Below are 26,906 nucleotides of genomic sequence, written 5' to 3' on the forward strand. Positions count from 1 at the left end.
TGAAAATTTAACAATTTTATTCCAAACATAAACAGTGCTTTGTTCCAGTACACCTCCTTCCATGTAATTCAGCATAAATTTTTGTTCATCATATTTACAGGGGGATATAAAAATAAATGTCATCTCTTGAAAAGCTAGATTACATCACTGCACTCTTAATTTTCTCATTGCGCTCACTTTGCGCACAATCAGAGGAGGTTTGTTTTTGGCTTCAGATTCAAACTTATCAGGCTTGGCTTTAAGAAGAGTTAGAAGAGTTTGTAGATCTGTCGATGGGGTGAGACCCAGGTCGTCTAGCACATCACAAAAATAACCTGAAAAGAAATGTACAAAATTACAAAACAACAAAAGATTTTTATTTCTGCTGAATAACCTAAGAACTTGCTAAATTCAGATATCATGAATACAGCTGGATTATTAAATAGGCAACAGAAGTACTTGTTTAGATACCCTAAAACTTTATATCCCTAACAATGGAGTTTTTTTTTAGAGTCTTTTGAAAGTTATACTCTATGTTTTCATTTAATTAAAAAGGCTGTGTAATAAACCTTATTCAAATTAAAATCAAGCATTGTTTAAATTAATTTTAGAACACTATTCTAGAAATATTCTGAATTAATTACCATTTGCAAGTTTTATCTTATGCTGTTTTATAATTCTAATAAAATGTATTTCATAATTTAAAAAAAAATTTAATATTATTTGATGTTTGAAAAAATATTTTATTTAAATTTCAGTTGTGCATTTTTTTTCCCTTCTTCTTCTTTTTCTTTTATATATGATACATTAAAACAAACTTTAGAAAATGGTCTGCTATTCAGTTTGTCAAATTCTGCTACTTAAAACTATTTATACAAAGATTAAACCGAAAAAACAAAATAAATGTTTGATTTTATTTTTAACACATGTTTAATATTTATGACAAAATAAATATTAAATGTATGTTTAGAGGAAAAAAAGGGAACCCAGATTTACACTGTCTAGGATACTTAAAAGGCTTAATCCTGCCTTGATCATGAAAAGAATTTTGAGGCACATATAATCCAATTAATTACTTTATCTAATCTAATTATTGATCTAAGTATATACTTAATCTAATCTAATCAGTCTTTAATCAATTAATTTTATGCTAATTAATTACTTTAAATATTATATATTTTCATTAAAGCAGTCAGTTTTAAAGTTCATCTCTGTGCTATGATATTAGTCCATATTTTTCAATTAGTTTGATAGCTATTATTGCTAAAAATAATGTTGGAGCAAAATTTCACAATTAGCCTGGTAGTTGTCTTAATAAATGAGAGCAGAATTTAGAAATATTTCACTTCGAAAATGATAATAAAGATGTTTCCATTTACAAGGCTACTGCTATATTCAGTGAACTTTGAATACATTTTACTGGGTGTTAAGTAAACATAAAATATTTTTACTCAAAATGCCGAATATTAAATAGATTATCAAAAATTCAATAAGCAATTGCATAATCAAATTAAATGGGATTAATGGTCTTTACCATCTCAAGAATCTACAGATTTTAATTAGAATCAGCATCTACAATCATATGCATATGTAAAAATGTAGTTGTATCTCAAATAAGCATAAGGCAGAATTAAAAAATATCCTATGGCTTTAATAGAAACCTAGTAATTTTGCTAACAAGCCAAAGAAGATCTTTTGAAAGCAAGGATTTTGCTTTCATTTTTTTAATGCATATGAAGTGAATTAAACTGTGTTCTAATTACCTGTGGCATCCCAAATGTGCATTAGGACATTTATTAAAATAATAAATCCAAAATCTTTACATTTATATACAAAAAAGAAAAAAAAACTTTTTATTAATTGAAATAATTTTTAATAGAAATAATAATGACATTTGGATTTAATTTATGAAGCAAAATAAAATATTATTTATTTCTTGATTTTCAGTTTCTTGAAATTCATGGATTAGTTATACAATTCAACAATAGCAAATAAATAAATAAATAAATAAAATAAATAGCAAAGTGTTACTAGTAGAACTACTCTGATTGTTTGAATTACTATATTGGCGACAAATTTACTTTGGTAAATTTTCGTTCAATTACACATTTTTTCCAGAAAATATTTTGAAACAAAGGGGTAACTAGATATTCTCATAATAATCTAATAATTTTCGTTCCAGAAAAAAAATGGGAACAGACAAAAAATATAAATATATGATGTATGGTTGACTGAATAAATGAAATAAACAATATAATTCATCAGTCCGTAATTTATGTATTCAGTATTTCTGGGTTTTAGAAATATTAAAGACCCAACTATAATTGAAATTTGAAATTTAATTTTGAATTTTAAAAGTCTATAAAGCTTGTAACAAAGTAATTAGCCTTTAAATGAAACCTATTTCTGTTTAAAAGCTTTCACTAAAAAGTTAAACAAAATTCTAATTATTAACAGAAAATGATATTTTTTTATATAATCGCTATTGTTTCATATATAATATAAGGCACATTCTGAAACTATGGAATAAATAATAACTATGGAATAAACTAATAATAAATAAATTCACACAGAATATACATGTCAAATATCTTTTTAAAAAATCATATTTGAATTTAAACAAAAGCTTACTTAAATCTGTCACAAGCTGGCTGCATGCATTACTTTTCAAATGAGATATTTTCAATATATTTTCACAATAGCTGTCAGCTATTCTCCTAGCTAAGCACTCCAACAAATAATCTGCCACATTACTACTATTATCTAGATTAATAAACAAAACTTGTAAATGCATGTAAATCAATAATCAGTGATATTTGTATAAAGTTTTGAGAAAATAAAAGATGCTTCGTAAATTGAAATAAAAGAAAATGCATTCCACTCAAATAACTTAATGCTAAACAAATAATTAATGAAGCTTGTAATTTGGCATCTTACAACAAAAAGTACTGGTTATAAAATAACACTCCTTTCTGCATTTTGTAATATTATTCCAACCCATTTGAACTATTAATATTATTCCAACCCATTTGTGTTTGAACATAACACAAAAATAAATAATAGAAAAATAATAATTCCATTAGGAAACTTGTTTATTTTGTGTTAATGTTAGTAATAATAAACATTTCAAATTTACATTTGAAAAAAATACATAAACACAAAAAATTAAGGTTAGTTTGCATAAATGAAATCTTTATATTAAACAATTGCAAAGGAGGGTAAAACTATCACAAAGTTATGAATGGTTTATAATTGCAAAAAGCTTTGAACTTCTATTATCAATATCAACCAATACAAAAGTTATTTACATTTGCGTGTGCGTTTTGAAAACGAGAGAGAAAGAAAGAAAGATAAAACAAAAGTAAATATATATAATAACTACACATATATCTATTCGAAATACAATATAATATAAATTTGTTATACATTATCACTTTCATCCACAAACTAGGTCTTGAACACATTTGTATCTTGCTGCTAGAGAACTAATTCATCTTTTGATGATCACAAAATTTTAATATATATAAAATATTCAATATTACTTAGATATATCACAGCTATTTATATATGCTTTATGTAAATTACAAATCCAAATATGTGATACCGTTACACATTTGTATTTGATAAACTGTATTTGTATGAATAATATTATGTTTACTATATGTACTAAATATTTGACTGTTTCACTACGTTTTACAACAAATACATTTTACAACTTTTTCTGATTGTTGGTAATGTATGAATAATTGGTTAAAACTAATTTAGTCACAAACATCTATGTAAAAGATAAATTCTTTAAGGTTTAAAATGTCTAAATAATGAGTATGCAACTATTGGAACTTAGGATATATTTCTTCATATAATGGAAAACATGTAAATCTACAAAGTGGAGAAATTACATATACTTGATTGAAAAAAAAAATTTATTCTATTACAATTTTAACTTTTGTTTCCTTTTGTGTTTTTTCTGCATTATTTTACAAAAAGCACGATAATTACTTGAACACAAATTTTTTTTCCAACAAAATTGTCACACATTAACATTTTATATATGACAAGACTGCAAAATAAATTTCATTTATCTAATTGGATTTTGATTTATTTTATTCATATAAACATAGCTACATAGATGACTGACCCTTTCCAGTATCAGCAAAAAATACAATATATATCTAAGATTCTAATGGTAGAATCATATAACAGATTTCATCATTATATCTCCCAAATTCATGCATTCTTTAGCATTTTTAATTATAATATTTACTTTGATAAATAGATTCCAAGTGGATTTTTTTTTTATAACTAAGGAGAAACCTACAATTTTGGTGCAAAGACTACATACTGAATTTTAAATATTTAGTTATGCACTAATGTACTAATATTAAATATTAGTACATTTTTCAGTTGTTGTGTTCACAGACAGACAAGCAGATATAATTCCAAAAAGTGTTTATTCTGGTACATGGAAGTCAACAACATGGAAATTCATTAAAATTTTTATATCAATTTTTGGGCAGTTACAATATTTTATCTTTACATATTATGTACAAAAGAAAATAAAAACAATTCCATATCTTGAAATGAAAATTATGTTTTTATTAAAGTAAAAATTGACCTATATCTTATCATGCATACAAATGTAAAAATTAAAGCTAATAATATACTGTAATAACTGTACAACTCTTGGCATGTTTATGGAATTTGATGTATTTGTGATGTTACTAAACATATAACTGTTGGATTAAACTAAACATTGTTGGGTTTTCATTAGATTAACATGTGACTCAAGAAGAAAAGATGTTCAAATTTCTATTGAGTACAAGTCTCATTGATGTAACTAGAAGCCACTACACAAAAAATTCCATAAAAATAAAGAAATTTCATCTACAGTTCACTTAGTTCTGACAACATCTTTAAATGTAATAAAAATCTACAAGATTTTCCATGGAATTGAATTCCAATTCATAAAAAAATGAGAAATACTTATTTTTCATAAAAGTTTCATCTATTATTATGAAAAATATCAAAAAGGAATGTATATAAAACAATTATTTGAATTGAACTACTCCTTGTTAAAATGGATTTGCACATCCTATTTATAGCAAATGATACAAACTTTATCATAATATAAATAACAATAAGAAATGAATTATGAGTTTCAATAAAATTATACATAATAAAATAAGCACAATATATAAACAAAATACAAAACAATAAAAAATTAATGTAAAGTGATGTAAGTGATAGTAAAGTGCTCTTCAAGCTCAATTATTTATTGAATGATACACCGCTGCTAAATGAATATAAATTTTAAAATACATAAGATGCATTATTTCAAAAAATTTATTAATTGGATACCAAAAAATGAAAACTGCATGAAAGTAAAACTGAGGAAATATGAATAACCCTTTTCTCTAAGTAAAATATTAGATAATACACTATTTAATATGAAAAACAATTAGAAATAGAATTAATTCATTTAATTTACCTTGCTCCAATCCATGAGGCATATTACAATTCTTTAGAGCTGTGTGTAGTCCTGGATTATCTCTCAAAATGAAAGGTTCAATATGCTGTGGAATGGTCATTAGATACTGCCCAACCTAACCATAGGAGAGAAATTACAGTTAATATACTCAAATAACTATTCTTTCATTTTTAATTATTTTATACATGAAATCAAATTAAATACTCCATAGGGAGTTAGTTTTCAAATATTTAATATTTCAGCATTAAAAAAAAATATTACACAAGGCTGATCTTTAAGCAGAGTAAACAGACAAATCAGATTCTTTTTTTTAACTATTCAAAAATACTTCATGTAAAACATTTATTGTTTTCCTTATTTAACAATTATAGCAATATTTTAAATTGTGCATCATCAATATTACATCATCTACTCTGTAGTAATTATAAAAAAATAATATCAAATTTTATTCTAAAAAATGAATGATTTCAAGCGATTCTTTAATTGTATTAGTCAATTTGAAAATAAAATTTTTTAATATTATTTCCTTTCTATGTTAAGCTTTTATAATATGAAATTAGGACACAAAATAAAAATAAATAATAAAAAAGAGTTGAGGATTTTAATTTCAGTTAATTTTTTTAATATAAGTCTAATATTCAAAAATACTTCATGTATAATATTGTTTTCATTATTTAACAATTATAGCAATATTTTAAATTGTACATCATCAATATTACATCATCTACTCTGTAGTGATTATATAAAAATCATATCAAATTTTATTCTAAAAATATTGGCAAGATTTCTACTCAGTTTCAAAAATAAAACAAAAACGAATGATTTCAAGCAATTTCTTTAATTGTATTAGTCAATTTGAAAATAAAATTTGTTAATATTATTTCCTTTCTATGTTAAGCTTTTATAATATGAAATTAGAGCATAGAATAAAAATAAATAAGAAAAAAAGAGTTGAGGATTTTAATTTCGGTTAATTTTTTTAATAAAAGTCTAATAAGCACTACAGTCTGAAAAGCACTACAGTCATGAATAGTTTTCTTTAAAACATTGCAATGAGCAATTAGCAAAACTAGACAGAGTTTTACAATCAGCTATTTAAGAAATCAGACTGAAATGAAAATGAAAATGAAAAAAAAAAAAAAAATTGAATTAAAATAAACCTCCAGCATATGGTACCAAAAAAAAAAATGCTTCCCCTTTTTAAGAAAAATAAAAATAAAATCTATAGTTTCACTTGTGGAACCATATATTTTTAGTGCCTATGGAATTACTATTCAGTTATTCTTTCATTTAAAGTCAAATGGCCCATCGCATATAAAGTGACTTAATATTCCAGATCAGTAAAGCAATAAGCTAAGTATAATAAACAGGGATAGAATAATGAAATGTAAGAGTGAAATCATAATAAATTACTAATACAGTAGTTATACCAGTCCATAAAATAAAAAATCTGCTGGTAGACCATCAGTACCACTCATAAGTAAAAGGCTAAATACCTCAGTTATGTACTCTTGAGGAGTAAGACTGAATTCTGGTAAATCAGCAACAACTGCACTTCCAGCATCTTCACTCCACACCTGTTGGCAATAAAACAAATGAAAATTTTAAAATAATAATAACAATCAAAATATAGCACAAAAATTGTTAAGGATGATAAATAAACACTCAATCACTGTAACTTTATAAGAAATTAATAATCTTTGAAAGCCAAAGGAGACATTTTAACATTTTTTAAATCAAGGGATAATATACCCTAATACATACTGGACAGAACACAATTTAAGCATTAATGCACGTAATCATTAGATTTCAAATGTATTTAGGCAACAGAGATTATTAATGAATAAAATCTCATAAATTTAAAATAATATATGGTAAAAAATAATTTTTAAAGGCATTTAAATTTAAAATTAAGTATCTCCAGAAAGTGCATATCTATATGTATCAGATTTAAACAATGGTCCAGATTTTAAAAAAATGCTAGTTTTTTTTAGCAACTTGTTTTAAAATTTATAAGTTTCAAAAAGCATTTAGTCAGTGATTTTAATTTTTAATAATATTCAGGCCACCATAGCTATATGTGTTAACAAAATGCATCTAAAAATAGATATGCTCTTCATGATCATCAAACATTTGCAACTGAAAAAAAGTTAGTAAGTAAAATGAGTATATAATCTTCATCAATAAAGGAAAAAAAATTCTATAAAAAGAATCAATATATACTTCAAATTTCTGTCAGTAGAAGTAGATTACGTAATTGTGTAAGTCTATGAAACTTATGATTGATGTATATAATACCTTATTGGCAAATATAATAACTTAATATTTCATTAACAATGAATTCAAATTCAGCGATAAATCACATTTGTATTATAAATTTTATAATTTCGAAGATATGATGTTTTTATACTTTCTCGTATACGTAGTATAGAAAAAGTACAGTAATCATCACAATATTCGAACTTGAGATTTTGACAAATCTCAACGTTTTGAACCTTCGGAAAACACATTTAGGACATGTCAGTTTGTTTATGACAAAGATAACTCAAAAATGCTTTAAGATAAACGGATGCATTTTAGTATGTGGTCTTTACATCAAATTTTGAGTAAAATTTGTTCAGAGGAAGCCCGTTTGTCCAGCTCTTTGAAGCATGATAATTACAAAAGAAAAAGAGCTAAATAGGTAAAATTAAGTACACAGTTTTAACATCTATAGTTTAGACACCTATTGAAATTTGATTCAAATCCAACAAAAGGTTGATAATCTGTTGGTCTATACTTTCAGAAACATATAAACACGATAATTCAAAAACGCATTGACTTAAATATATCAAATTTGGGATGGGATTTTGTGACTAAAAGTGCAGTTTTGCATCAAATTTTTATTTCAATCAGTTGAGAGAAAAACATGCCTACGACAAAATTTCGATTTTTGGATACTATTAACATGCAAGGGATTCATCGCCAAATAACTCGCCAAGGATAACATGGTAGATTTAGTAAAAATGCTAAATTCATGCCACAAGTTAATATTTCTTAATTATTTTATGCCAATGTCATGTAAGGCATTCTCTGGCACGATAAATTTATTACAGAATATACAAACAATTTTGAGGAAACCATTCCCACTGGTTTAGGAATATGATGCAAATAAAGAAATAGAACTTACCTTTAAATAAGGAACTTTCTGTAAATGAACTTGAGCTTGTTGCAAGACCAAATCGGAAATTAAGGAGCCAGCGTCAGTGCAGAGCTTTCTAAATGTTTGAAGTGATTTTTTCAAAGGACTAGCACTTTTGTCTGCAATGAATACATATAAAATGAAGATCGAGAACCGTGAAAAATATTCATTGTTTTTCAACAATATTCTGAATTCTGGTTGAATAATTAAATACTACAATATACTATGACAATGTAAACAAGTTATATGATTATGCAGTAGTAGTCAATAAAAACACACCACTTACATTTTTTCTGAATGCGGGCTTAGTGTTGTTAATTTTAATTTGAACAAATTATACAGTAACAAAGAAAGTTTGATAGATTTGCAACAGAAAATTCCGATTGTATCATCGGTTTTGATATTGCATGATCCTTTAAGACACCAGACAGATTTATATACATAGTATGACAAAATCTACGGTTACTACCATAGTTACAAAGTCATCATTTAGTAACTCAGAAAACTGATTTCTGAAAAAATGTAATTAATTTTGAAAATATCAGTTACACATTTTATTAATAATATATCTATAATCAAAACTGAAAATTCCAATGAAATATATTCGATTAAAAACTGATAAATTTTGATATCATTGTAAATAGCTATTAATAATAAAGGTGGGATGTGTGGATTTGAGCTTAATTGGACAGATCATTTTACTTAAACCTACTATACTTAGCACCTATATATTTTGGAGGTGAAAATGAGTGCATTCGGATGATTTTTTTAATGTAAATTTATCTAATTAAAATCTAAGCAAGATTTTAATATGTTATCACAAGGAATCATAAAATACTAATGTGTAACACCATTTTCACAAGAATTTAGGATTTTAAAAACTGCTTCTTTGATAATACCAATTTAATTGTAGAGCAAAATATTAAATTTTTTTTCTTGCACTTTTTTTAAATAATACAATTTGTTGTTACAATAAAATTCAAAATATCTGTTTAAACCCAAAGAAATTATTTCATTTCTATTTTATTGAGTGATTTTCTTCCATTATTGAAAGCTAAGGAAGAAAGATGTTGTTTACCATAGCAATTTACATGAAATTGAAATTCCAAAAAGTGAAATTTCAATATTGTAAAAGAAAACATGCAATTTGAATAGAAAACTTAAGTTTTTAATGGCTTTCTGACGTCAGGGGCTAAAGTATGATATAAGGCTTTATTGAAAGAATCATGAACTTTGAGTAATGCATAAGAGATTAGTTGAAATTAAGCATAATCTATATTTCTTTCTAAATAATTGAACACAAAAAGCAGCTAATATACAGAAATCAAAATCTGGTATTCCTTCCAATGATTTTTTTTTTTTTTTTTTTTTTTTTTTTTGTATGTTTCACAGACATGGCATGATAATTTAACTCTGATATTTAACGATTTCGTTCTTGACACTTTAAATTTTATAAAGTTTTCACATAGTAAATAAAAATAAAGATCTGCCACAAAAATTATGAAAATAAAATTATTAAATAAATCTAAAATAACATTATTAACATAAAACTAAATCATGCCGCAAATTTTCTAAAAATCTTCAAAACTCTTCAAATCAGTTCTTTTAACGATATCAAATTAAAAAAATGAATTTAAATCCTGTTGTTAAAAATCTGTAATGTTGCTTCCCAGTACAGCTGATTCCGTTATAGGGAGAAAAGTTTTACGGTCGGTTCTATTGGATGCTGATCAGGTGCAGGATCAATGGCCATCGCGCTTGGCGACAAACTTCTCGACCTTTAGACGACAAAATGGAAGATATTAGAATCTTATGGAATTTTGGCGACAGAACCAATAAGAGTTGAATTATGCTTGATTTTTCGGGAAACTTCTGTGCCCTACTCCAGAAGCTATGAAAGGCCGACAATTCAAGCTGTAGTCATATAATCGTACAATAAGTCAATGACGAATTAAAAGGATCAGGCCAGTGAAGCTCAAGCATTTAAGTGGAAATCAAGCAAATTAGAGGCGTGAGAATTGGTTCCGTGCACCGAGTTTTGCAAACAAATATTGAAGCAGCATCGAATCGTATGTGGAATAGTCAGTCTTATAGTAGTTATTCGGCAGTTGGGTACAACTAAAGAGAGAAGACAGTGGAGCATAGCAGGCGTTTGGAGAGACCGTACAAAATAGTTTCGTAGATTCCTTCCTCCTGCTGAGTGCTGTTTGATCGCTTTGTGTGTCATAGTTGTTGCTTACAACAGAATTATATTTGTGGGCTGCTATTTGTTCTACGAGCTGCTGTGTATTGCTTGTGTACGTCTTTGCAGTGTGTGGCTCTTTGTGTTATAAAGGTAGTTATCTGTTACTGAGACCTGTTGACTGTGTCACCATACACAAACTACAGCGAACCCGCCGTTCAAATTTAACGGAATTTTTAATTTCCATAACACTATTAATTCGTTAAAAAAATACAAAACATCCAATACAAATGGAAGGGGGGGGGATTACTAACCTTCTTGTAACATATTTATCATTTGTTGAAGCTCCCGCTTTGCAGATATTGATAACAAAATATCATCATATGCATGAAAAGGGTTCACAGAATTTTCTTCAGTAGGAGAATAATAGCCAAGCTTCCGTCCAATCTCTTGAACGTTTCCAATGTACAAAACTTGCAGGCCTTCTAACTGCATCAGTGCTTCCCCTATAACTTGAGTAGCATGCAAAGATTGTTGAAAAACTGTCCAATTATCTGTACTATTTCTGTCTGGTCGCATGTGGTTTCTAAAAAGCCTCAACAAGCATCGGAAATGACCAGCATATTCAGAGATAAAGCCCTAATGTTATAAAGTCAAATATGAATAATTTTTTAATTATAAAATACAATAAAATTAAAGATACAACTTGATTTCTCCGATGATCGCATTAAACCGTCAAATCATGTAAAAAACAACCAAAAGTAGCTGAGCTAAGAGCAACCATACACATTTTCACTTTGAGTTTCACTTTGGCATTATTCTTGGTGTCGTTTTAACCTGTTAATTGGATATGACGAAATATTTCAAAGCAAAATGAATTGAATATAAGTTTATTACCCGGTTAACTGGTCAATAGCGATCGCCGAGGAAATCAAAATGTAGCAAATTCAATATTTTGACACTATAAAGAAATATTAATAAATTAAAGTGATTTATTTATAACGTCTATTTTAATATTTTTTTAAGTCACACTTAATTTCAGATTCATTTAAAATGAATTCTATTGCTTTTAACCAATTTACAATCTAAAAGTTTAGTCGATCTGCCCTCAGAATTTTGATATTTTAAAAAAATATCTCAAAGCATTATAGATCAAAAAACACTTGCGTTACCGGTTTCACAAATGGCTTTGAAGCAAAATTGAAAAAAATTACCACAGTTTCATTTGTTACTTAGAATTTAATGGGATATCATCTGCTTCAATCTGCCTTTTTTTTTTTCATAAATGCTTTTTCAAATTTAAATACAAAAGTTGGCATCCACAAATTAAATTTTAAAAAAATATGAAAATGTACTATTTTACAAGGGGGAAAAAAGTTATTTCTGATCAATCACACAATTTGCTTTCATAGCACATATCACTAGTTTTAAAAAATAATTCATTATTTTTTTAAATAATTCTTTATTTTTAAAAATAATAATTTTGGAATAATAATAATGAATTATTTTTTTTAAAATAATTGAAAACTGATTTTTCAGAAAAATGCAACATCATTATTCAGATTGGTTGATTTGGAGACAAATCCAGTTAGTTACTAGTTATCTAAATGTAACTAACTAGTTTTAAAACTTCTTATCAAAATGGATAAGAATTTGCAATTCTGTGGAAAGTAAATTATTTTTCATTTTACTATGGATAATTAAATTTTTAAATTAGGCCAAGTAATAAAAAGGCAAGAAAATCTTGATTAGATAGCTGAGGTTCTATTATACACATTTATAGCTCTGGAGTCATTTTGAAATTGTTATGAGAGATCAGTGTGAAAAATTTACCACTTCCTCTTATAGGGTGCTAATGATAATGCTGAAATTTAATTTTCTTTTGTATTTTACCATTTTGTATTTTTCCTTTCTTATTTATTTTACCATTATAAATGAATGATTAAATGATACTGCCAAAAAAAAATCACTTAAATTATTATTATTATTTTACTTACTTTATCCTTGTCTTCCTGTGTAATAAGTAAAAATTTGTAATTCTATTTGTGTTTCTATTTAAAGATTTTTTTAAAATAAAAATAATAATAATGTACCAATTAAGTTCTGCTTTTATTTAGCTTTGACATTTTGCTTAGAAAAAATAAAAAAAAATTTATATATATATATATATATATATATATATATATATATACAAAAGTATTAGAATCAAGTTAATAGGAAAAACACTATGAAGTTCTAATACTATGAAGTTCCTTTTTGGTTTTAGTTTAAATAGGTAATAAATTTTAGTTGCGATTTCGAAACTGTTTTGTTTCGTTTTCATTTTAGTTTCGTTTTCAAAAATTTTTTTACTTTAGATTGGTTATATATATATATATATAATTAACACAGTATAAATGTTTATCATTTAATTAAATGATTATGAAAGTAATTATATTTTTTCTCAAAAAAATGAAGGAAATGAACAAAGATTTAACAATTTCCATAAAATTGGAGAATTTTTAAGTCTTTAATTTTTAATCTTAACTCTTAATTAAGTCTTTCATTTTTAAGTTTTTTAAAAATATTACCTCCAAAGCTCTTAGAAAACTCACATAGCCACAACCTTGGGTTAATTGATGGCATCTACTTTCAGCCTACATGCAAAATGGAGGAAAATCAGCAGAAATGAAACATACAAATTGTTTCTTATTTTATAAAAGTGTGAAAAGTATAAAAAATTATTTAATGGGAAATTGTATGAAAAGTATAAAAAAGTAATAAAAGAATAAATTTAAATATAAAATCTGAATTTTTACCTCTTGAATCAGGCAGAAAACCTTGCTCAGTGAATCACCCAATATGCGGACACTATCTTCCAAGTCTTCAGACTGTTTTTTACAATAAATTATTATCAAATTTTTATCCGTATAAATAAGAAAACAATAAACTGTACTTATTCTTAAATCTGATACTAAAATAATTTTTTTAAAAACTTAAAGTCTAAATATCATTTTTTTTAAAATTTACATGTTGTGATTTATAAATTTAAATTCAAAGATTATTTTTAGAAATAAATCTAGTTAAAGCATTTACTTTCAAATATTAGATCATATAAATATATAAATTTTATTTAGCAATAAAATCTAAGAAACGAAACAAGATTATCAGCCACTTTTGGACATTAATTTTATAATATTTCTGAAACAGATTAAAAAAAGCGATAGGGAAATTTTCTATTTTATAAAACCAGGGAGAACATTCTCAGTAAAATAAAACATCTATGTTAGAACATTAAATAATAACTTTTAAAATTTCCTTAATTTTTAAAATATTTTTTTAATATAATTTACAATGATACTTTTATTAGTTTATTTACTAGATTTATACCCATTTATTAACAATATTAAATACAACTGAACAGATTAAAATTATAGAGATGCAAATTAATTTTTTCCCAGAAATTAATGTAATATAAAGTATACCATATATTTGGGAAAGAATACATCATAAGTTTATAATTTTGTGGATGTTTTGGATTGAAATTTAATATACTGACTCAATGGAATTTGTGCATTAATTACAATTTTAAACTAAACTTTTTGAAAAAGTGACCCACCACTAAAACATTTATCAGCACTTTTTTTTATAAGAGTATTACTGTTACTATGTTGTCATATAATTTAGAAGATATTCAAAAATAAAATAAAGATATGCAAAAACATTTCTAACAAAAAGGCTCGAATTTTATTAATTTTCTTTAATCAAGAATAATCTCAAAATTAGCAGCAATATTAAGAAAACTAAATCAACTATAAATTTAAAATTGACTATTCAAAAGTTCATACATAGAAATCATTTTTACAATATTTTAAATAAAAATGATATTTTATTAATTAAATAATTTAAAATTATAATGGAAGAGTAAATTTTAAACAATTGAAAAATAAATAAATAATTTATACAATAGTTTTATGAAGGAAATGAACTGACTTTTATTAGCTTACATGATGGCATAAATTTCCCAGGGAAGAAAAGTACTAATATAAACATAAATATACGATATTCCTGTAATAATGACTATTAATTCTATTATTTAATTAGTTAAAGTAATAATAATATAATTAATATTATAAATGAATATCCGAATATTAAATTATTCACTATCTTACATGCCAATAGTCAATTATAAATGATTACATGATTATTATTCTAAGTTATTATATCATGCAACTTATTCATATTCTGTCATGACTATATTCTTTCTTCACACTATGGAGTTTTATTATTACTATGCAAAACTAAATTTAGCTTCCAAAATAAATCTGGTAAATCTGACGACAATGTATGAATAAGTACATAATTCTTTAAGAAGATAGATATAAGAATAAAAGAGACATAAATCTTTTTTTTTAATTTATATATTTAAATTTTAAAATATAGAAATTATTGGCAGTTTCAAGAGTTTTGAGAAATCATCTTCAAATGAAAGATATTACACTTAGAATCTTTCATAACTCAAGATAAATACTTTTATTATTCCTAGATATTTTATTTTATTCTCTGGTTAAACATACCAATGCTAATGCTTTCAGTGATGACAACAATTGTTGCTCCTCCAAATAATCATACTTTTCAATGTGAGGGCGGTAAGGTGCATAAATTGTCTTTACAAGAAGGATAAGATGAGGATCATTGAAAAATTCTAGAAGAAAATTATATTAATTAGGAACAACATGATGTTGATGCAAAAATAATTTGTTTGACTTATGTTCATATTCTATGATTTGATATTATTTTCTGAAGAAAATAGTAAGAGCAAAATCGTTTTATAAGTCAATTTACTATAACTTATTTTTTATTTATCACATAATAAGATGTTCACATTAGATGTTTAAATCACATAATATCAAATTAGATGTTTAAATCACATAATATCACATTAGATGTTTAAATCACATAATGCACCTGAAAATTTTTTTTAATCTCTCTCTGATATAATGGGTACAAAAATAAATAAATAAAGAGCATTTTAAACTTTTCCAGAAAAAAAAAGACTTTTCATTTCCAAACTCCCAAAATAGTTAGGAAGAAACATCTTGTTTCCTTTTAAATTATAGTAGATGACATATATAGAACACAACCTCCTTTATAGGATAAATATTTAAAAACTTTTTTGTAATTTTTAAAGATTACAATTGTACAGAAATCAATTGATCATAAACCCCTAATATTCTTTGGCTATTTATTCATATTTTATATAAAATTTAAATTCATTTCTGAAAGAATCAAAATGGATGTCCAAAATATGTCCTCATATACATTGTCTGCTTAGACACAACTTTCAATTTTCCACATGAAAAGTGTAACTTTGAGCAAAAACCAAGCTCAATGTGTAAAATATACAACATCCATTCAATGTGAGGTGAATAGATTCTGCTATTTGCTTCAAGTAATGTCCTTCAAAATAATAAAATATTTTCTTTATAATTTTTTTTTGTAATTTTATTGAATTTTGATAAATTTTTTAAATTTTAATGATTTAAATATAATAAATATTTAGTTTTTACATATTTGTTGATTTAAATTTTTAATTAATATTTATAAAAATCTGAATGTTTTTTTCTCATATATATTAGATTTAGTTTACAGTAATTTCTAGAACGTATAAAAATGTGGTATTTTTAATATATAAAGAATTTAAATTTCTAAGAATAGAAATAAAAATGCTTATGAACTTACAATATTCATAATCATTATTATGGTCATAAGAAATTTATATAAACATTTCAGAAGAATTTCTAACAAATCGATTACTTTAGAAAGTTTGTATCCTCAAATGAGGACCTCTCCATGGAAAAGTGTTAGTTAAAAAAATGTACATTAAAATCAATCTTTAGACCAATTAACTCCATTCATAATTTCTTTTCATAATATTTCAAAAATTTAAATAACTAGAGCCAGAAAATATTAAAACACATCAGAAATATAAATTTTTGTAAGCAAATGATTAAAATAACTTAGAATCCTAACATGATTCTATTACATAAGTCCAACATTATATTTTCTTAGCAATATTATATATATATATATATATATATATATATATATATATATATATATATATATTCTTTCTTGTAGTCTAATAACTAACCATTAAAGATACATATAAACTAGTCAGAGATTCATTCTAAATGGCAAGAAAAATTATATTTTATATTATTTGAGTCAATAAAATGTACTGTGGACAAAATTATGAAATTTAAACTCTTTTGCAGTAATATATATTAGAATATTCTAAAACCTCTTAATATTTTAAAGGAAAGGAATTCCACACTTCTTAATAGAAACTGAGTTATGGTGTTTTGCATTTCATTACTTTAGGCCTCTCAGAGAGCGTTTTAAGGAAATGACATGCATTTACTAGCTAATCTTCCTCTTTGTTCACTGAAATGTTCTAAAATTACCAAAATTACCTAAAATATTATAATCAAATCTTTATAACTGTAATTTGTTTTAGCTACAAAATTATACAATTTTCCCCTCCCTTCTTAAATTAAAATGGCAATGCACATGGAATTTTTTCCAAATATGATCATACGACCTGGAAACTGCTTAAAAATTTAAATGCTTTAATTTTTCATTAACATAACAAACAGCATAGTTTTTTTCAACATTAAATATAATTTATACTTTATTTGGAGCATTTTTCTAATAGGAAGCATATTCCTGTTTCTAGTAATTTAGTTAATAGTTAATGAACCTCAAATAGGATATATACACAGTTAAAATTCTATATAAAATTCTACATATAAAAATATATGGCTCTTATATAGAACTTTATTTAAGTGTTAATTTACATCAAAAATAGTTTTTCTAAAATATTCTCAGGAAAGGAATGCTGTGTCATAAAATTTTGATAAATAAAAATACTATAAAACAATATTTGTGAAAAAATAAAATTTACTTACTAGGTTCTATGGCATGAATGGATATTTCTAAACTTTTTGCCAATCTATCTGTAATCTAAATCCAAAAAGCAACAAACAATTTAAAAATTATAAAATGAAACTTGCCATTAAAATATAAAATATATAATGTTTTGCCAAAAAATACAAATAATTCAATGATATCAGTGCCAAGAAAAATAAATTTTTGGTAATAAGCACTTTTAATATATCAATCATTACAAAATAATTATACATTTCAACTACTCATTATACATTGCAGAAATTTATTATTTTTAATAAATGAATTGCATATGAAACATCTTTTTAAAAGAATAATAAAATGAACTAATTGATCAAGTTGAATTCTTACTAAAATAAAAATATAGAAATCGTTGAAACGCTGTAAATTTTTTATACAAAATTAAATCGTTTCAGCCAAATTAGTAAACTTATTCACTGAAGATACTTTTTAATGAGTAATGATTAAATAAAAGAGTGTAAGTAAGCATGATTAAAGCAATATTTTAACAGACTTATTTTAATAAATAGTATTTTTTAGGTTTTATGTGTTGTGTGAAAGAAATACTGAACAAGTTATTTTAATTACTCAATATTATAATTTGAAAGAAATTTTTTTAGATCAAAAATAAGAACAATCAAATCAAACAATTTTTAGGCTGTTTTAGCCATTTTATATATATATATTACTTAAAAATAGTTAATAACGAATTTTTTTAAGAAATAACACTAACAATTAAGTAAAATGAATCTTGAATGAATCTGAGCTAAATTAGCAGAATAGTAGATAAGTATATCAAAATGCAAGGAAATAGTCAATATGCTTATTAAATCTCACTTGTTTCAATTCAATCAGGCACTGTAATTGACTGGAATGCAATCTCATTCCAGCATCGATACAAAAGGTCAGTGAAGGATCTAAATTAGTCAAAACATCTACAAACAATTCAGATAAAACTTGCACTGCAGGGATATCAGGGAGTAACTGCTGGCAGCATGTCATCTGTCAGTGATATCAGAATATATTATGTACAATCCAATAAAAAATTACTAACAAAACAAGTAATTACTCTAACATTTTAACAACAGCTATTCTAATAGCAAATATTTTTTTATTGATTTTTATTGTCAGCCATGAGTTAAGAATTTATTCTAGATAAATGTAAGAAAAAAGTTGATACATAATTGTTTCTATTTTATGATACTTGAGATAAATTACTTTCAAGTTTTTTATTGCTTTAAAAATGCTTTATAATGTAAATTATTTATTTAATGGCATAATTGAAATTACTCATATTTTTTATCCACCCATATTTTGATATTTTCGAAATCTTTTTTTTAATCAAAAACATATATTAATCTGATAAAATATGAACTCTAAATCAACTTGAAATTGATGAAAAAGATGTTTTTTTCTCATTTCGCAAAATCTTAAATCTATGACTGTGTTATCAACAAATACCTAAATTCCTTCTTTCTTCAGTTTCGAGATTGGTAGCAAAAAGTTTACATGATAATGCATGTGAATGAGTTTCATTTTAAATTTAACTACAAATATTTATAAGAAATAATAATTAAAATTTCACAAAATGTCTTTATAAAGTAAGATATTTCTTTGCTTTAGGAAACCTGTCCAACTATAACAAAATATGAAATTTAAAAAAAAGAAAAAAGAATATTGCTTTCATAAAAATAGAAAGTTAAAAGTTATAAAATGTGCACCCAAAAAATGTGCGAATTTTTTTTTAAAAATCATTAAAAAATTATATTTTTACTGATAATATAATTATTTATATTGTGTTTCATTGCACTGTGTCAGACCTGTAATATTTGAAATAACAGTACAAGGAAACTATATTTCTTTTTATGAAAGAATTTTCAAAACATACATAAAATATATATTTTATGCATTTAATTATATCTCTACAAATATGCTAATCATCAATTGAATTACTCTTGATTTATTAGAAGTTAAAACTAAACAAAAAAGTTCTGAAAATTAATTAAAAATTCACAAAATAAATAAAAGAATAAAAATATTCTTTCTCAAAACTTTTAAAAACAAGATATGCACAAATTAGCACTGCAAATAAAAAATAGAAAGCTATAAATGCTAGTTCCTATGAAAAATATACTCCTTCCAACTATAGTAGTTCATGATAATTCAATTTTTAAGCATAAGCGTATATGATAAAAAAAAATTAACCAAGCCAATAACAAAAAGAACATAAATCCATGTTTTTTAAAGTAAAATTTTTCTTATAATAAAAATTGTTTAGTGCAAAAAGAAAAAATGAACTGAACATCATAAATAATTTACTTGTGAATGCCAGGTTGATAATAATAGATCATTAAAATTATTTAGCCAATCCATTATAGTCTCATCTGGATCTGTTTCAACGATTTGTTTCCATTGCTTGAGTAACTGTTCCTAGGGTACCAAAGATAAAATTTGCTCAGTATTACTTGAAAGTGCAGAAGTTAATCGAGTTAATCTAAGTTATATCTATTTAATTTTACTTACTTCATTTAATTCCAGAAATCCATCAAAAGTTTAATTATTTTTTCTAACCATTCAAATATTTATCAGGAAAATTCAGATTAACAGTCATCAAAACATTATGAACAGATTTTTTTGTAAGTTAAAATATATATATATATATATATATATATCATTTATTATTTCATATTTAATTAAGATTTTATAATGTTTTAAATTATCAAAAAAATGCACTTACCTTTTGGAAAGTATGGTAATGCTTCTGAAGAGTATTTAATCTTTTAATATCTTTGAATATCTTCATATACATCAAACCAACATCGGATACTTAAAAATATAAAATAATATTTTTTTATTAGTTTTCAAAAATGATCAAAACATTAATAAATAATTTTCAAATGAATAAATTTTTTTGGAATAATTATTATCAAATACAAATGTAACTAATGTAAAAACAGAAAGATACTGTAACAAAATAAAAATTCCTAACAATGTCATTAAACTAATACAGATTCATAAATTTTGATAAATTAAAAAATACTATACTTAATTAAACATTCAAAATTTATGTAAGTTTTTTCTAATGATATATATATATTCCAGATGGAAATAAACATATCAGATGAGAAAAGATGAAAATATATACATCATCAATGATGAAATTTTTACTTATAAATGTATAAATGCAAAATAAGAACAATTCATATATAAAATATGTTTCTATAAATTTCAAAGACATATTTATTAATATAATTTAATAAATAAATTTTTTTTTTATTACCTATAGATTGTGTGTTGAATGCAGCAATTAACTGAGGACTAATCATTACTTCCAACCTATCTTTTAAACTTTCCAACCGCATACATCTTTGATGGTAATCTGGTACATCAGCTAATATTTCCTATGATATGATAAATATCCATAAGCTAAAATTTGACCTTTATACTTTAAATATTAAAGTATAAAGGTTTGTAAGACTCACATAATAAAATTACTTAAATTTTCATAACGCTATGAAACTAGAAAAACTAATTAATAATAAAAAATGATCATTTGAGTATACATTTTTAAAATGAGAGAAAAAAAAAAAGAGGGAAAATTGAGTTTGCTTTATAATTAAAATTTGATTTAAAAAAAAAGACTCATGTTCTACTGTGTATCCTCAAATGAAAAATTATGTTACAAATTTCATAAAGTGTTATATAACTTTCAAAAATGCATGCTTAATTAAATACAGAAAAGAATAGCATTTTAAATACAATATTCATTTTATTACATGGTAATAACAAAATAATAGCGTTTTTACAACATAGTTTTGAAATTTGTGAACAGCAAAAAAAATTTCACATAATAAGGTGAACATAAACATTCAATCCAAATTTTAAAAAATGAATGTTAGTTAAAATTAATTTAAGAAATAAAAGAAAGGAAGTAATTAATAAAAGTCATTGATAGTTTCTGCTGCAGCATGAGATTTAAAAATAAAAATAAATGAAAACAAACTGCCTTTCATTAATTTTGAAAATCTCTGTTCCCTTATAATATTAGTTGTTAAGTTCTAACTTAAAAATAATGTTTGTTTGTTTTTTTAAATTGAAATCTCTCACTAATTTACAGACACATATTTTCTGTAATGTGAATTTTTAAAAAAATGCAATACGTTACTTCAATATACAAACTTTAGATCTCAATCTTCACAAATTATTCTGTCTATTAATTACAACAATTAGAAAAATATGTACAGTAAAACTTTATTTAGATCTAAAAAATAACATTTATTTTCATTATTTAAGGTTTTTGTATTGAAAAACTAAGCTCCAAAAACAAGATTGATAATCCATTAACAAGATGATGTCTGAATATTATAGTGATGATTAGGAAATAACAATTGAATAATTAATTTCACATATTTTTGTTACCAATTATTGCAGTTCTCATTTCATAGCATTTTGAAAAAATCATCTTCAAATGATACCAATTTAACCATCATAAAAAATTTTCTTCTGACTTTTGACAATTTTTTTATTTTTTTGCATAATTAAAAAATAATAATTTTTACTATTTCAATGAAATTTAAATCATTTTCATACATTTCTGAAAGATAAAGAAGAAAGAAGGTGTTGCATGAACAATAAGAAAGAGATATTTCAGTAGAGACAAATGCAGTAAAAACTATATATTTGTAATGTTGACAAATTACAACTAAATTGGCATTTGTGATAATCAATATTAAAGATCTGGACACAATTCGATTTTGCATTTCAAGATTTTGAGGCTTATTACTTGGCTTCAAATACAGGTATCCAAATAAAAATGATGTCACCTTATAGAATTTTCCCTTTGTTTCAGATTATGTGCTTAATTTATGTAAAGACCTGTAAGAAACTTTTTAAATTAGGATCTTCTCCAATTGGCAATGTATTCACTTTATCCATGATAATTTGTAACACTAAGAGATATGGCAGAATTGCTATAATATTTTATGATCCACATGGGCTTTTCTATCACATTCTTTCATTTGGCAGATCAGGTCAAATTCATCCTGTATGTATGCAAATGTGTGTTATAACAATATTAAATGTATTTTTGAATGCAAATTATTGTTGCCATTGAATTAACTAAGAATAATTTTAAAATTAAAATAAGAACAGATAAACGAAGTCTGCCGTCATTTCATACTAAAAGTTTGCATTTCCTTTAATTTTTTTGTCTGCTATACTGTAAAATGAATTTCAAAAGTAAATTGATACAGCATATCAATTAAGAATTAATTCATTCTTCAAACTTTTACTGATTGCCTGATTTTATGGTTAGTCACAAAAGATATGCAATTTTTAAAATTCTCTCTGAAAAATATAATTTCAAATAAAATATGCTATCCAAAAGAATTCTGCAATCTACGGAATCATGATTTAACTAGAAATCGCCAAATGTAAAGTTGCAATAACAGATTTCAATAAATTTCATCCAATAAATATATGTAAAAGAGCACCTAATAGTTTACAAACAAAATTTTAAAAGAGCTTTGCTAGAAAGCCATTACATTAATCAATATCAGGAGAATAGTTTTAAGAAAATAATATTAATCAATTCAAAACACAATCAACACTGAATACATTTATGGAATGTGAATTGTGAAGTATGTTCATTTTTAATTAATTATATTTTATAATATATTATTTATTATTTTTTACATAGAAATTATATTTTATATAGAAAACTGTGAATTTTATACAAATCAAGTATTATTTTCAAAATAAAATCTAAACAATAAAGAATTAAAAGAATTTTTTTTACCAGACTGTTCTGCATTCCTACTAGTTTTGTAGCAATCTAGAAGGTATAAATAAAAAAAATAATAATATTTCCCAACATTAGCATAATTGATAAAAACTGATCAAGTCTATATTTTAAAATATGCAAATTAGGTCGTATAAAGTAATTTAAAAAACTTACTGTATTAATATCTCCACTTTCAAACACTTCTTCAACATCTGCAGACAATGTAGTCCAATTGTCAGCTTCCTGCAAATTGTTCAGTTAGTTGGGATAGATATAGCGAGCACTGATTTAATAATTTTATTTTTTAAAAAATCTTCAATTTTAATAAAGAGTTTTATTTTTCATTATATTTTCCACTTTTATTATTTAAATTATGAGTAACATCCTATCTTGAAATTGCATATGGTAATTTTAGAGCTTATTTTACTGGATTACACTTTCTTTAAAAGTTATTTAAACTTTTCTCTTAAAACAGAGAAAACTATTTTCTATTTTAAAATACAAATCTCACAAACAATACCCTTTATAAATTACTTTTTAATTAACTGTCTTTTTTTCATATTATAAGTAACAGCAGAGAAATTTATAAATAAATTTAGATCCACAGATTTCATGCAATATCCCATTATCTTTTGTAAATAATTTTAAGAAAAGAATGATGAAAAATTCTTAGAAACATTATTATTTTTAAGGTGTTATAAAATAAAAATAAGAAACTCCTTTTTGTTTTTGGAGAGAGGTAAAAAGTGAAAAATACTGATAAAAAATTTCCATCGACAAGGCAGAAGGTGAGATAAGATTCTGTTTATAGAGAAATATAAAGACTTCCCTCAACACTTTCCTATTTTAATTCCACAAGAATAAAAGAGGCTGAAAAAAAAGCATCCTGATAAGAACTTTTCAATAAGAGGCTACAAGTTTAAAGTAAAAAGCATTCAAAATTTAGGAATAAAAATCTCTGCTTAGCTATTAACTTCTAAGCTGATGAAGATATAAAAAAACTTTCAGGATAAAGATGATTTATTATGATGAAATAATAATTTGCATGTTTTGAATTATCTTTTTATTTTCAATCACAAGGTGAATTATAGGAAAATAAAAATTCCAACGCTCCATGATACTCAATTCCTTTGATCTAAAATGACTATCTAAAACTGAAATGAAATTTTTCAACTTCACTTCAACAAATTCCATGCTGTTTAAATCCAATCAAAACTACTCAAGCTATCTCACAATTTAACACAGTTGCAATAAAAGTTATATATGTAATAATTTCAATTTATCTAAACTTTAAAAATAATTTTCTAATCACTTGGACGGACTACGTTTTCATTAATTTTTAAATTGTATGGATTAATATCTTCCCACAGAATCAAAATGTTTTACTCCCTGAAACAAATGTTTTACTCCTGAAACATAGAATCAAAATTGATTAAGCATCTCATAAAATAATAATTATGTCTCACACTTTCCAGTCTTTGACACACATTAAAGGAATTAGAATTAAAACTATATTAAAATAACTCTATATTAGTGCAAAATAGAGGAGGAATATCCAGTTTACAATAAAAGATTTTAAAGGAAAATATTGAGAATTACTCTAAGAGCTTTGCTTGCTTCTTGCATGCAGGATTTGACATGATCTATCTGAAGCAGAACTTGCATAGATTGTGATGAATCATATTCAACCTGTGGAGTAACAAAATAACTAATAGTAATAACATAATAAAAATTCTATTTACTTTTGTAAAAAAAAAAAAAAAAAAAACATGAAGCAAAGTTTTGAAACAGAAAAAAATATCTCAATAAGCAATAGAATATAATCATACTCTTTGAGTAGTTCATTTTTATTACAAGCTTCCATATTAGTTCAAAACTTTACAAATTTCAAAAATATGTGCTTTCATAAAAAATTTTAAAAAATGAGAGAAAAACGGCATTAAAATTATTTTTTAAATGTAATATTATTAATATTATCTTACTAATATATAGCAAATTCAAACATAGTAAAATTAAAAGTTAATAATTTTAGTAGCATTTATTTACCTTATCATGTTTAACTTATTACAATAATACAAATGCAGCAGAGATGCAAGAAGGTAGAATTAACTTAGAAATTAATTCCTATAATACATTACCTAATATTTTTCTTAGACAAAAGATAAAAATTTTATGTAGCAGAAACAAAATTAAGCTGAACAACTTAACTCCGAACATCAGTTCAAAATTAAATTATCACATAATTATAAAAAGATAATTGTAACATGATTTTAAAAAATCTAAAAAAAAATTCTACAGAATAAAAAAGAAAAGTTCAAATTTATACAATCTGTGAATGATACAACTGATCTATAACAAAATTTAAAATATAATCTGAGTTCACATTCTAAAAAGTAAAATTTCAAATTTAAAAAAAAAAAAAATTATATCAAATCCATAGTTTCTCCTGAATTATGTTATTTAATTATAATCAACTTCAAAATTGCTTAAGTAACTTGCTGCTTGTTTCACCATTAAAATTAAATACAAAATTAATCAGAACTTTAAAAATATAAAGTAGAGTTAAACAATAACATATAACTAAAGAAATAGTCTAGTTATAAAACAACACAATTCGAAATTGCAATCTTAAACATATAATTGTCACATAAAATGCAATGCAAAAAATTCAGAATGATATACTAAACTTTACTTTTAAAAGAACGGGTAACAAAACTGTAGAAAGAGCTAGTATTACATAAAATCAAAAACAAGTAAATATCATTTTCTAACAATCACATGCAAATTTAATGAATGTAATACCTTCATAACATCGCCTTTAACATTGCTCATTTGTTGTTGCAGTAATCTTGCTTCATTTTGCATGACTTCAATTTCTCTTGCAATTCTGTTCAAAAACAAACAAAAATAAAAAAATAAAAATACTTCTTAGCAGGAACAGATTATCAAATAAGCAAAGTAGGGCAACTGCTTAGTAATTTGTAACTTTGAGGAACTCTGATCCTTGAGATTCTTTTGTAGCATTTTTAGGTTACTTCAGTTTTCTGCTTTTGATTTTATTAACAAGGTTTATGAAGGAAGTATTCAAATCAAATAATATTTAAATTTTTGAGCATCTCTCGTGTGATTTTCTTTCATATTTTCAGATTTCTTAAAGAGGAACATAGCCCAACATTTTACATGTTACTGATTCAGTCATATCAGCTTTTAATAAATTTTGAGATTATTCTAAGAAAGTTTTACAATAATTTTACTTAAATTTACTTATTTATTGTATACAAGATACTAAGACTAACCTCCTCAAGGAAAACCGTAATTAATTGTCATGTTATTTCATCTTGTTAAA

General features: G+C 24.4%; 1 protein-coding gene across 1 annotated transcript in view; it reads right to left on the reverse strand.

Annotated features, from left to right (window-relative positions):
- Window positions 1–26,906, reverse strand: part of LOC129984042 (conserved oligomeric Golgi complex subunit 7-like) — a 30,250-nt gene continuing 3,344 nt past the window's right edge. Inside the window, exons 5-22 of the mRNA XM_056093805.1 lie at window positions 26,363–26,447; window positions 25,160–25,249; window positions 23,735–23,803; window positions 23,576–23,611; window positions 21,059–21,179; window positions 20,516–20,604; window positions 20,098–20,208; window positions 18,616–18,780; window positions 17,781–17,835; window positions 15,387–15,514; window positions 13,629–13,700; window positions 13,401–13,466; window positions 11,145–11,469; window positions 8,637–8,767; window positions 6,964–7,044; window positions 5,468–5,582; window positions 2,611–2,742; window positions 1–314 (exon numbers count right to left, since the gene is read on the reverse strand). Coding sequence (XP_055949780.1) covers window positions 145–314; window positions 2,611–2,742; window positions 5,468–5,582; window positions 6,964–7,044; window positions 8,637–8,767; window positions 11,145–11,469; window positions 13,401–13,466; window positions 13,629–13,700; window positions 15,387–15,514; window positions 17,781–17,835; window positions 18,616–18,780; window positions 20,098–20,208; window positions 20,516–20,604; window positions 21,059–21,179; window positions 23,576–23,611; window positions 23,735–23,803; window positions 25,160–25,249; window positions 26,363–26,447 — 2,041 coding nt within the window. The 3' untranslated portion in view covers window positions 1–144. The remainder of the gene's footprint in view (window positions 315–2,610; window positions 2,743–5,467; window positions 5,583–6,963; window positions 7,045–8,636; window positions 8,768–11,144; window positions 11,470–13,400; window positions 13,467–13,628; window positions 13,701–15,386; window positions 15,515–17,780; window positions 17,836–18,615; window positions 18,781–20,097; window positions 20,209–20,515; window positions 20,605–21,058; window positions 21,180–23,575; window positions 23,612–23,734; window positions 23,804–25,159; window positions 25,250–26,362; window positions 26,448–26,906) is intronic.

Source organism: Argiope bruennichi, chromosome 9 (genome assembly GCF_947563725.1).
Source record: "Argiope bruennichi chromosome 9, qqArgBrue1.1, whole genome shotgun sequence".
In the NCBI taxonomy this organism is placed as follows: Eukaryota; Metazoa; Arthropoda; class Arachnida; order Araneae; family Araneidae; genus Argiope; species Argiope bruennichi.